This window comes from Phaethon aethereus, assembly GCF_964289735.1.
Source record: "Phaethon aethereus genome assembly, chromosome: 8".
Classification (NCBI taxonomy): domain Eukaryota; kingdom Metazoa; phylum Chordata; class Aves; order Phaethontiformes; family Phaethontidae; genus Phaethon; species Phaethon aethereus.
Window position 1 is genome coordinate 5,991,816 of NC_138584.1, and position 13,586 is coordinate 6,005,401.

The 13,586-nt window shown below is 42.4% G+C and overlaps 1 protein-coding gene across 1 annotated transcript in view; it reads left to right on the forward strand.

Moving 5' to 3' along the window:
- Positions 1-306: 306 nt before the first annotated feature.
- XPR1 (xenotropic and polytropic retrovirus receptor 1) overlaps positions 307-13,586 on the forward strand; it is a gene marked incomplete at its 5' end in the record, with an annotated part of 39,210 nt that continues 25,930 nt past the window's right edge. The window contains 6 exons of the mRNA XM_082002731.1: positions 307-319; positions 811-1,077; positions 6,533-6,756; positions 10,664-10,813; positions 11,220-11,303; positions 11,906-11,987. Coding sequence (XP_081858857.1) covers positions 307-319; positions 811-1,077; positions 6,533-6,756; positions 10,664-10,813; positions 11,220-11,303; positions 11,906-11,987 — 820 coding nt within the window. The remainder of the gene's footprint in view (positions 320-810; positions 1,078-6,532; positions 6,757-10,663; positions 10,814-11,219; positions 11,304-11,905; positions 11,988-13,586) is intronic.

The window sequence follows — 13,586 nt, forward strand, 5'->3', positions numbered from 1 at the left end:
ACAACAAAGTGACCAAATTGCTGCTGTAATTACAAAATTTGACTGGAATTACTGAATTGTACTTAGCTCTTCCAAAAGAGTTAAAACAGTCCCAGCGCAGCGAGGGAGAAGTGCGAATCTGATCGCAGTCACCATAATTTAGGCCTCTGCCTTTAAACTTTGCTTGATGAGAGAGAGAGTTTTTATTTTCCAGGAAGGAAGAAGGTAGTTTCCACACCGTTTCGGATTTCCTCGCGGGGCGGATTTTAGTTTGCTGTGGTGCTACGCTTGTGCTTGGAGGATTATAGTGGTGAGAAGGTGGGAATGATGGCTGAAGCCGGTGGGTCCTCCTGGAAGGTCAAATGAAGCCTTCAGTTAAAAGCTTGGCGCTTTCCTTCTAAATACAATTCTCTGCTAATCTGGGATGAACACTGTCCTGGCTCTGGCTCACCGCACGGAGCCCTGCAGTGGCTCTGGGTTTGTGCTGGGTTGACCTGGCAGCAGAGAGGTGGCTTCAGGATGCTGGAGGCAGCAGCGTGGGCGTGGGGCACGGTCTTCCCTTTCCACTGGTGCCAGCTTTAGGGTGGGTGACTTTCTGATGGTAGGTGAGACGCCTTTTAAAAAAGATTCCTGTAGGTATAAAGAGCCATCTTGATCCAGGATAGCCCTACAGGCACGGTCACACAAGCTGGGTTAGGAAGTGGAAATGAAGCATGTGAGATCTGCACTAGCACTTGAAGGATCAAAAAAAGATGATGGGAACTTTGGTCAAGGTGCAGTTCTACTCACACGGGTTTTTCCTTCTCTGTCATGGCGCAATTCCTTTTACAGCCAAATATGTTGTTCCTTCAGAGCTTGGAGGACCGAGTTGTTGTTCTTCCTCTGCATGGCGAAGAAGGTGGATTTACTCTGAAGAAATAGTTCTGTGGCAGCCACTTAGAAAATTGTTCCTACGTTCTTCTGTTACAACTGGTTTTTTTCTATTTTGTTTTCTAGACACAGATGAGGACACGGTGAAAAGGTGTTTTGCCACATTTGAAGAGAAGTTCTTCCAGACCTGTGAGAAAGAACTTGCCAAAATCAACATCTTCTATTCAGGTAATGTGCTTATTTGTGTATATTTGTGGAAAATACAGCAACACAGAAAGAGTCTGAAGCTCCCAAACTTTCAGAATGACCACAGTGGTCATGCAGGTCTACCATCAGGTAATTATAGGGCAAGTTTATATGGGAAACTGCTCTGGTTTAATCACACATGTGGAGCTAAACCATGGTATTTGAATGGAGGACAGGTGATTTCCTTGCTTTGCAATAGCATCCTACTGAACTTTATGAAGATGCTCTTAAACTTAAGTGGTAGCTTACATATAGGGCACAGTTTCTCAGCTTATCCATGGTGACAGTCTCCTGTGCGTGTTTTAGGCGTGCTAAGCTCCCTAGCTGGTGTTTCCTGAGCTTGTGCAGGACTAGCTATCATGGACTTGCCTGTGTGTGGTAACTTGACCATCTTGATGTGTCCAACAAGTTTTTAAACACTTAACTCTCACTTAAACTCTTGCAACTTTCTGAAATAAATCAGCCAGTAGCAATTTGTCACTAGCTGTGTATAAAATCCTGTTTAGTAAATTGACTAAAAATGTAATGGTGGTAAGAGTAGGGATTCCTAGGGGTCATATTTCAAAGTGCTATTGTTTGTTTTCCCTGAGAAAGTTTGCTTTCCCACCCTGTGTTTTGAAAATAAACTTTAGAATGGGATAATCGGAAATTCACCCTGTAATATCGCTACAAAAGGGTTAGCAATTGTGTGTTCCAGTTCCACCCACCATTACACTTCAGATGGTTTTCAGCCTCTTCTGGTAAGGTTTAAAATGGGTTTTCAACTGGAAAAGTGTTTAAATATGGATACAATGATGCGTTGACTTCTGCTATACTTTCTCTTAACATGTTGATTTATTAACTTGGTGCTATACAGGGGCTTGTGCCGCACAATATGGTAGCCTTTTCTATTTCTGGTTTTAATCTGGTTACAAAGACAAAGTTGAATTGGGCAAAATGTTTTAATAACCCTCAGGCGATGACTTTATTGCTAGCAGAATCTGGGTTGTGAGCACGAGAATAACTAAAAGCATGATAGCTGCAGTAACCGGGCCCCACGGCTCGCCCCTCTTCAGCAGCCGTCTGGGGAAGTAGCACTCTTTTGGGCTGGCTGGGCCAGCTCTCCTGGCTCTCTGGACCAGCGGTGTTTTGCTGTGGCCACAGTGGGTGTCAGGACAAGGGGCAGTTCGTAGGTAGAAGTGATATGTTTTATCAGGCCAGCTGGGTTTTACACTTTATAGGCATTTTTCTAGGCGCAATTCGTACGTAACCTGACTCAGAACGCTTGTTCTGTGTTGTGGCCCTGTGAGATCTTCTGTTTCTCTCCCAGGTCTGAGGTAAGGCTTTTATGCTCAGAAATTTGTCTTACTTTTCTAGTTATGTCAGATCTTGTGTACTACGAGCTAGACTCTATGGAGGAAGTTCTGTCAATTTAGATGCACAATACAGATTATAATTTTCCCTAATGAGGACCTGCTAGCACACGTGCACCCACATATACGCGCCCCTTCCAGCATTGTTTAAAATGGCATTAATAATACAGGGTAGGGTTTTTTCAGCTTGCTGTCATTTCAAAAAGTTATAGGAGACAATACATGTAATTTGAAAATCTCTTGTGATAAGATTAAAATAAGTCTTTTGTTTGCAGAAGTGACGTGACTTTAATAGTATGGAAACCCTTTATTAGGGTTATTAACATTAAGCCACATCAAGAAATCTTCCATCTGTGGTTCCTTTTCTTGATCATGTCAGAAATGTGCAACGTCGGACCCTGTTGCAACTCCGGGCGTGTGTTGGCTTGGGTTCTGACCCGGTACATCCTATTTACTATAGGCTTATTATACGGCTTGTTACACGCTTGTCTTTACGACAATAAATATAGTCCATTTTCAAGAAGGCTGAGCTTTCTATTGATCTCCGCTTCATTTCCTCATCGTCTTCCCCTGCGCTGAGGGATCCTCAGTGAGCCTTGCCAGGGATTGCCACAGCAGGGACAGCCCCGACCCCTCGGGGCTGGAGCCCCTGCCGCAAAATGCCTTCGCCTTTCGCTGCGTTGCTCAGATTGTCAGCTCTCATCAAACGCAGCCTTAATTCCCCAGACCGTTACCCCGGCTCGGTAGGAAGGAGAACTGCCATTAACTAAATCTGACTCGATAAACAGTTTGTGATTATTTGGACTACGCTCAAGAAAATCTATACTCGATTGAAAGAAAAAATTTCCAGATGGTTCCAGTGGAGGAATGCCTGTTCAAGTGCTACGGTTTTATTTGTGGCCAGTTTTGGTTTGTGTTGGGGATTTTCTAGAGGGGAAGTTTGTTATATTTTAAATTAGCATCATCAGGAGCTGCTTGGGCTACTGTTTAGCTACTGACATTTTTGTGGTTAATTCAGGAGCTGGCTTTATTGTTTGTAGGAAGGCTTTAACTTGGTAAGCAAAATATTGAACATGATCTGTACAAGCAGGGAAAGGAAAGAGTGCTAAAAGAGCCTGCCTGAAATGCCCAGAGCCCTGAGCCAGGTAGCTGCGAGCAGGTATGCACTCTTCCGTTACCTCCTGTCTGGTGAAGCAGGTTTTGATCACAACCACGACCATGGAAACTGGAATTTGGGAGAAAATTTTACTAGCTCCTTGGTGTGATGGGCGGGTTCCCCCCCCCCCCCCCGATCCTTACATGTGAACTTTTCTTTAAACTTCGAAAACAGAGTCAAGTTAAACAACTTGGAATTGCACAGTTGAGGTGATAACTTCAGACAGTGGTTTTTAGTCAAGATCTAGAAGGATTTTTTGGGCAAAGGTGCTTCTTTATTGCAAGCACTTTTGTTGAGGTCTACCTCTGTTGGTTTTCGATTTTTTTCCTTAGTCTTTGCTGCGAGAGTACACTTGAACTGAGGGCTCAGTGGGCATCAGACCACACAAAATGCTGCAACACAAGAGTGGTTCCAGTTTCTAAGTGTGTGCTGCTTTTTTCCAACTCCTTTGAGTGGCATATTTTTTTAAAAGTCACTTTTCCGAGTGCTAAATTAGTGATAGTGGTGGATGTCTTTTCAAATATTTTGGAGTATGTTGCAAACTGAGAAATTAATTTCCTCTCCGTTTTGCCATTTCCCTGGCAGATTTTAAGAATAGCAGCACACGTTTTGTCTTATTTTGCTTCTGCAATGAATCTTGATGATAAAATCGTACCTTAACAAGATGAAACGATTTATAGACCAGATTACTGGAGTCAGTGGGAGGGAGGAGGTGGCAGGGCTGCTGTTTCTCAGGAGTGGCAGGTCTTTATTGGGCTGGTTCAGTTGCCTTTGAAGCCTCATCCTCAGGGGGCTGCGGTCATCCCCTATGGGTGGAGGGGGCTGTATAGAAGATAGCACACGACTCTTTTCAGCGGTGCATAATTAAGAAGAATGCTTGTGTTTGGACATGATGCTTTTTTATGGATGCTGCTTTGCAAACAGGGAAATTGCAGCAGCAGGTTTAGAATTATTTCAAAGCATTGTCTTGTCTTTAAACGTTGTGTTATTAGGCTGATGGATTTTAAGATTTTTCTGGACGTAGGGACAATGGAACAGGGCTTTCAATTGAGAGATGTAATTTTAAACACCTCCATATTTAATAATTTGGACACTTCTCACTGTGTGCTGCGTTGCTTCTGTTCGGCGGAGTCCTTGCAGCTGTAGAAGTTGTCAGAGAGGAGTTGTCTTTCCTGTTGTTTTAAAACCTCTTACTTAACTTTCTTGGTTATGAACTTTATTTATGGAGAGTTGCAGGCTCTTCCGTACTTGATTTTTCTATATTGATCCCCATTTTCTGTTCAGAAAGGCATTCTCCTTCTGGAAAATATCTTATGCAGAGCACTGCAAAATTATTTACAGAGGAGTTTTACTCTTAAAATTAATCAGAGTTGAGTAAGACTGAGGAAAAGGTCAGAATTGCTCCCATAAGAGTAAATATTACTTCTAGCGGGGGAGCGATTGTGAATTACCATGAAGTTGTTATGTAAGCTACTAACGAAGAGAATTAAATTGACAGCCAGGAGAGTGTCGGGCAGAGCTTTGGGTCGTGGTGGGACCTTGGGGCTCCGTGGTTTCTGGTGCGGTGGTGTGTGTCCCGCCGGGCGGAGGTGGCTCCAGCTCCCAGCACTCTGCTCCGACACCGCGAACCTGCTCGGCATCTTCCAGGCCAGCGCCCGGGGTCTGCGATGGAGCTTATCAACAGAGATGCCAAAGCTGTGACTGAAGCGTAGCGGGGAAAAAAGCCTGGAAGGAACTAGTTGTACAGAACAGAGAGAGAGATAATGGTGTCAGTTATGCTGTTTTTAGCGTTAAAAGATTGTTATTTAGCCAAAAAAGATTATTTTCTGAAAGCGCATCAAGCGGCATGTGTAAAGGAAACACCTTTTTCATACTTGAGATGTGAGGAAGAGAGACTGACTTGTCCTGAAAACACATCAAAATGATATTTCAGTTCAGGCTGACTGTCCCTTTAATCAGTAAATAATGAGACGATGCTTCTAACCTGCGTGAGCCTAAATTGAAGAAAAGAGGGATAAATTATTACAGCGGATCATGTACAGCAGCAAGTAGCGGCGTAGCTCCTGATCAAAGCAGAAGCTGCGTTTGTCACCAGGAGCTCGGCGGAGGGGTTGCGTTGCGCTCTGAGCAACAAAATTCAGCGTCCCCTTTGAAGTGTGGTTGTGTTTTTTCCTCTTTGATTTCGTAACCGTCATGTAAAAAGATAGTAAACAGGTAGTCAGCACTGGGTGCACAGATCTGAGAAGTGCTTTGCTTGCTGTCAAGTTTCATAATGTTGCCTAACAGTTGGGTTTTTGTTCTGATGCTTTTTGTGCGTTTGCTTTATTTGAGAAAGGCGAGCAGCTTCCCCTTGCACTCGGAGTAGACGCGTGGTCGCTTTGGTATTTGGATGAGCCCCCATCTGCCGGGCTGCCTCCAGCTACGGCTCTGCCGGCGTGGGGGGGCCGGACCCTGCCGGGTCCCTGGGCTGGCTCCTAGCCCCAAGGTACAGGCAGTGGCCGCGCAGGTTGGGCTTCTTGCAGCCGCAACAGCTATTCGTAGGGTACTGGGACAAGCGTCCTCCGGAAGTCAGATCTGGGGTGGAAGTCAAGAGGTCTGAGTTCACGTCTGATGCCGCTTTAGTCTGCGCTGAAGGGACAGGCCCTTGGTTTTGACTATATTAATTAAGACCTGTCTGACATGATGACTTTTTTTTGGAGAATGTGTGTGTTTTACGTAGGAGTGCGCTAAAACCTCTAACGAGAAGGAGCTTCATAAAAAAGAGCTGTTGAATTTAATGCTTAGGGGCGGAAGGCCATGCAGTAAGCTATTCAGTGCAGTGCTTTTCTCCTACAGGCATGTGATTTGAGGAAAAGGTGTACTGCTCTTTATGGGCTCGGTAGGCAAGTTGCTATCCTCTCATCTGACTTTTCCCTTCCCTTGCTAACAGAAAAGCTTGCAGAAGCTCAACGCCGGTTTACTACTCTTCGGACTGAGTTACAGTCAACTTTGGATGCACAGAAAGAAGCCAGTGGGGCTTCCACGCTGCAGCGGCGCAGAAAGCCGGTCTTCCACCTGTCCCACGAAGAGCGTGTCCAGCATAGGAATATCAAAGATCTGAAATTGGCCTTCAGCGAGCTCTACCTCAGCCTCATCTTACTACAGAACTATCAGGTACCTGCAAAAAGAGGTGGTTCTACAAAGCCCTGTGTGTACATGTCTCTGCTTTGTGTATCCTTGAATTGCCTCATTCAAGCCATTTTTTAATTTCTTTTTTTTTTTGAGGGAGGTCCCTATACATTTTTAAAGAAAAGGCAGCTGCCTAACAGCTAGCAGCATATGTCTTGTTGCTTTTTGTTGAGCTAGAAAAGCTAAGCTGACCTTCCTCCTTCCTTTTCTGGGCTGCCTGACCCCAGCACCCTTGGCCCAGGCATGGCCAGAACACAAAGTCACATCAGGACCTCCTTCTCCTGTAGTGTGTTGTTCTGTGCAGGGCTGGAGCTGGCAAGTTGGGGAAGAAGTTCTTTTATCTAATATTTGTGATGAAACTTGAAATGCTAAAGTACTGTTTCCTCTTGGCGTTACCGTGTGACCTTGGTATATCAGAATTTCTTGTTAAAACATCCATTTAAAAAAAATGTTTTTAATTCTGTAGGGTTAAGGCTCGTTTGCCTTCAAGTATGAAAAAAATCTTTAGTTCTATTTGGATTTCTGGCATGAAAAGACATGGTAAATATTGCAGATGCTGATTTTGTTCCAAAAATCTTGAAACAAAAAATCTGAAACTGATCTTTTTTGTTGAGCTTTTGGTGTTAAATACTCTGAAATGCTTTTAAGTATCTTACTGTGAGGGTTTTTAGCTTGTTAAGTAAGAATGTTTGAACTTAAATTCACTACACCTGTATTTAGATCTTTACCAGTGTTGTACTGGAGAATATTACTAAACAAAATTCACCATAAGAATTAGTACCACTCTGCAGTATGGACAAAACTTAATTCTTCCAAAATTCTCAATGTTCGTACCTCTCCTAAAGGGATGTTATGTCTTTGAGCATATGTCCAGAAACTATTTATGAGTTTCTCAATAAAGTCCTTTAACTACTAGAGATAGTTTCTAGTTCAAAATCCTGGGAAAAGTATAGTATCTGTAGCTTTTCAGGAATGGAGTGAAGCAGTATTACCTGGTGTGATTTCTTCACTTTTTAAAACAAACAAACAAAAACCCCCCTCTGGTTACAAAAAATCACTTCTGAGGCTTGATGAAGAGTTTAAATAGAAGATGACATAGGTCATTCCTTTGGAAAAATTTTTCCTGCTATTCTTCAATGAAGAAAGGCATCTTGCACACTTAGATATGAGTCCAGGTCCACTGTATGTATACTAAATAGTGAGGTAAACCCCATTCTGGATTTGATAGCTTTCCCAGTTTCCAAAAGGAGCTGAGCTTCTTTCTACAACATATCTTCAAAGAGAGAATGAGAAACATTAGTTTAAATTGGTCTTGAAGTTGAGGACAAGGAATACAAGTACTAGAACAGACATAAAACAAAATCCCAGAATACTACTCTTAATCACTTTTGAGCTCAGCATATAAGAACTAGGAATATCCAAGCTTTTGCAGTTTTGGAGAGGAAGAACAAGAATCTGGCAGGAAGATGACATAGGTGAGGCCTTCATGTAGGAGGTAACGTGAAGTCAACAGCGGCATTATACGTATCAAACCATGGCTTTGATGAAATGCTGAGGTCTTGAGTTGAGTTACTAAGAAAGAAAAATCCACGTGAAGCAAAGTCCTCAGTCTGTTCAGACTGAAGCAAGGGCAAGAGTTGCATGCGTTCATTCGTAATGTACGCCGACCAAATATCAAGTGAAACTGTAACTTGTCTCCAGGGTAGCTGTTACTTGTATAACTGACCAATGATTAAACTTCTGATAAAATTAATTTATTGTTAGGAGTAATATATCATTCTAGAGTGTGTACATACATAAATAGATCCATTTTTTTGAAATACTGCGTTTTAGAACGAACAAATCTTGAGAAATTAAGTATATAGTATTTACTTACATATACTGTATATAATATAGTGCATTCATTGGGCAGATAACGGTGGCTGAATCAGTCTTATTAAACTGCTGTGCATTTGCCTTGCTGGTGCCTTTCCTAATACGCTTGTACATGAGCAAAGGTTTTTGAGTCCACCGTTTGATTCTACTTGGTCTTGTGTTATATTATTGAGTAAATTGCACTGGTTGTGTTCGGGGTTTTTTTTCACTTTTAGTGACAAAACATACCATTAATTGATTCACTTCAATGGATTTGGTTAGTATCCAGCAGAAATGGAAGGCAGGCTTGCAGAAAGCCCCTTGCCAAATCAAAGCATCACGAATAGCAAGAATAGCAGAACGCCTGACTGTGTAAATGATGTTTGACTGTTCTGTTTCACTGTTCCATCACTGCATGTTCCTTGTCAGAAGTACCACGGTAACCAACAGTGTTTTTATCCTGCACTTTGAGGTTGCAGAATTTTTGCAGCCAAAGGATGAAACGCCGCTGGAGAGGTTCTAGGGTGCCTGATGTAGCCATGCCCCGACCGGCCCAGGCACACCAGAGTTGGGCTGTGATTGCACACATGGCGCGTAAAATAATGTTAGTTCAGACTACAGAAAAATCTCTGACCGGTATCATCATTTCATTGCATCTTTTTAATTTCAAATTTCTGAAATAGTCATCTGCTCTCCCCGGGGTGGAATGCTGGCTTTTCCAATAGAAAGTAATTAGAGTCTCTTGTCTGCAATAATGCAGATCGTTAATGCATTGGCTTCCTGCTCCTGTCTCCCTAGCCTCATTTCCCCACCTAAATGGTGGGGGTCTGGTATTAAATCACTCTAAGCATAATTAGATTGAAAATAATTTCAGTGAGTAGCTGGTGCCTCTCCCCAGGGCACTGGACTTAACCGTTTTCTCTGGTTTTTCTTTCCAAGCTACTTCCTAAGCTTTTTTAGAAGGGAATCTTGCCGTGGTCTGTCTCCGTTCTTGCCAGTGCTCGAATGAAACATTGAGTCTTTTGGGTGGCATTTTCTGTATAATGAACTGCAGGATTTCAGATGCATCTTGTCACAGCAGTTGCCTGCAGTGTGATGAGTTTTGCCTGTCTTAGTTACTGTGCATTAGAAGAGCATTGGGTCAGGGCTCATATATAACTTGGAAGTCAACCGTTATTTTGTGTCTTGATGCAGCACTGTGCGCTTATCTCGACAGACTAGAGTGTTATATCTCCCACGTCTGCAAGCCTAAACTGTTTTTGCAGTTGTCGTGCAACGTACGCTGTGGAAAAGGATGCTGTTATGGGGATGCCCTTGTCTGGATTTAATCTGCAGCATTTAAAACTTTCACAAGTCTTCTGTTGTACAAGGATTTCCCTTCTATAATGCGCTTAGCTGGAGAACTTGATTTGAAACCAACGTAAAGTTTAAAGAAACTGGAAATCGGTAGCCTCGTTTCAGAAGGGAAAACGTCTTGAAGGATTGGCAATCAATGACTGTGGGAGTTGGGACAAAACATAGTTCTTCTGCAGCTTTATATTTTTGTTAGGAGCTCATTACAACTACTGCTAATGCAGAGACCAGTTGGGATGGACGTCCCAGTACCTGGGACATATGCGGTAAGACGTATCTAGACAGAGGGAATATGCCTTGAAATAACTTTAAGCATACAAGTTTTGAGTAAGTCCAAAGGTCCTTCATCTTCAGTGAGGTTTCATCAGGAATGTCGTTGCTTCGTCCATTAAGGAGGAAAGTGGCAGTGATTTGGCTTTTCGGGGAATATGAGGTTTAGGTAGTTCCCTGCAAATAAGTTTGCCTCTTTTTATGCCCTTGAGTCTCATATTTTTTTTGTTATTTGCAAGGGATAGGTATTGCTTCTAATAACGTAATAACTCAAAAACTTCCTGACAATAGATGCAATAATTTTGATTTTTCTTATTAACTATTCCTTTTTTGCTAGTGCTGGAAATATAAGCATTTCACTTTCTTGGGAGGTGACTGAGGTTAAAAGCCGTCAACTGTTTTCCCTCCTCTGCAGAACCTGAACTTCACCGGCTTCCGCAAGATCTTAAAGAAGCATGACAAGAACCTGGAGACGGCACGGGGGGCAGAATGGCGGGTGGCCGAGGTGGAGGTGGCACCCTTCTACACCTGCAAAAAGATCAACCAGCTTATCTCCGAAACAGAGGTAAAGATGCTAGTCTGGGCACTGCTCCTCTTCTAACTAGAAAACAGTTTCTTGTTTTCTTGTTCACTACTGATTCCTATAATGTTTTGCTTGTACTCACCACCAAGACAGCTATTAATTGATTTTGAAATGCCACTGATTTCTGGCACTGCTTACATAAGTTTGGGTATGTTTTCTTCAGCTGGTAACTTTTCACTCTGAAAACCTAGTGCAGTGTTAGCTTGTCTTGTGTAATAACTTGATGCAGCATGGTGAGTTTTTCACATCTTTGTTACCGTGTGTTAAAAGAATATTGGGCCAGGGCTCAAATGTAACTGGGAAATCAACTGTTATTTTTTGTTTTAATGCAGTACTGTGTGCTTATTATTAGAATGAACTTCTGTGATGTGTATCTTTATCTCCTTAGGAAGTGGTGACCAACGAGTTAGAAGATGGAGACAGACAGAAAGCTATGAAACGTTTGCGTGTTCCACCCTTAGGAGCAGCTCAGGTGAGAGATGGAGTTGTGTAGCAAAGCTGCTTCTCCAACTTGTCAAGGTGCCAAATTAGATTCAACATCTCAACAAAGTAGTGGAAATAATTGGATGCTCCCGTAACCATGCTTCACAAATTGTGACGGAGGCATGGTCGAGAATCATAGAATCGTTTAGGTTGGAAAAAACCTTTAAGATCATCAAGTCCAACCGTTAACCCAGCACTGCCAAGTCCGCCACTAAACCATAATCTGCTTTAGTTCCGGAAGATTTGGAAGTAGCTTGCTTACTATGCCTAATGCATGCAGACAAGGTAATGAAGGGATGAGATAAATAGTAAAAGGAAATTTGTGCTAATAATAACATATACTTAGTGTTTGTGTGGTCGGCAATATTTTTCAAAGGGCATTGAGATGCCCAAGCTCTGTTTCAACACAGCAACAACATAGGCAAGAATATTATGCAGCATTTTCAGTTTAAAATGGCTCACTTCAAGAGCAAGAGTGCAATCAGAGATCAGGACATTGTATCCCTGATTTTAAATTTACTCTGCAAATTAATTTGACTTTGCTGATAACCTATTTACCACCCCTTAATTCTACCATTGCTTTGTTCACAGCCTGTACCAGCCTGGACTACATTCAGGGTTGGCTTGTTCTGTGGGTTGTTCATTGCACTGAACGTCACTGTCATACTTTCAGGTGGGTATCCTTGGCTGGACCTGGCTGGCTGCTGGACCTCGGTTTGGATATGTTCTCGTCACTTAGCGAGGGCCTGGACCTGAACTGGGTTGGTCAGGATGTTCTGGATCACGCTGTTGTGAATTATTAGTTCTACTCAGTAACAGGTTCTGGTTTTTCTCATGCTCTGTACACGGATTTCGGACTTTGAAGGTATTATGGTTTGCTCTACTGGTTTCCTCCTTACTCCCGGAGGCATATTCTGGAGGTGCAACATCCATGTTTAAAGACAGATTTCTGTCACCGTTCTGTGAACGCACAGCCCTCTCCCACCTTGAGCCAGGTGCTCGTACAACTGAAGTTTTGCATGGTACTGACTCCCTACAGAGAATGAGATCAGACGTAGAGCCATGTGAGCACTATGTCACTCGGGGCATTTTCATGTAGAAATTTCTAGGGTTTCAGTGCCTGGTGCCCATTAATGGAACTAATTGAATTTTTCTTGTTGGCAGATTTTGGCAAGATTGTTTAAAAGCTACAATAAATTATTGCGTCTCTCAGGCCTTGGTTTTATTCTGCTCTCTGCCTTCTGCGTTTAGACTCTGATTAGACTAACAACCATGTTAGTACTGTAGGTGCAGATACAGCGCTTAATCACAAGTGGCTTTACTAATTGTCTGTGTGATTTCAGTAGTGTTGTAACTTGCTTAAGCAGTACAAAGGAAGAGGCTTTTGCTTTTGCATTAGGGAAAGCCTATGTCTGTGTTTTTGATTTAAAAGAATTTTTAATCAGATGTTTCTGTAATTGGATCCAGTCATCTCCTGGGATAAAATTCCTCAGTTTGAGAATCTGTTTGCAGTGTTTCCCTTTTGGTCTTGCTGTGGTAGAGGCTGAAAGTTGACCCATCTGTGTGAAGGGTCTGTTTAATGTGTGTAAGCTGTTCTTTATTCATCCTGTCTTTTTATTCCTGTAACTTACGTGTTTGATCTTTTTATGAGATGCAAATATAATTGAAGCCAGTTGTGTTTGCTTTCTCTCTCAGTATTAAGAATTAAAAAGTGACACAGTTGTGAGAACGAATTAATAAAAATGATGGTATCTCTAAAGCAAATATTCCTAACCTAGTGTGAATGACAGGTATGTTTGTATCAGCAGACATGATCTGATATCTATAAGTTACTTCAGGTATTGGTCAAAAACTGTATTCTAACTGCAGAGTGTTTGTTTTTAACTGGATGTTGCTTTGCTATCCTCTCTGCTATTTTTGACAAATTGGTTTATGGTTTGACTGACTAAGATAGGATTTCAGCATTGTATGCGTAGAATCTGTGGAACAGCATTAAAACATGACTTCTAGTGGTAGGTCACTTCTGTATTGCCTGATTTTAAAAGTAGAGCAGCAACATTTTACAGAGATGAGTTCACAGTAGCTTGGGGTCCATTAAAGGCTGCAACGGCTACAGGTGGATCCCAGGAGAGTGTCACCCTAAAGTGTATTTCCTAGGTGCCGGGCTACTGTGTAATTGAGGTTGAAAGCTCATGGAAATGGGCAGATGTCTTGTTAACCAAAAACCTGTAAGACTTCATGCAAAATCTCAAGACTTGCTGCAGCAAGTGCC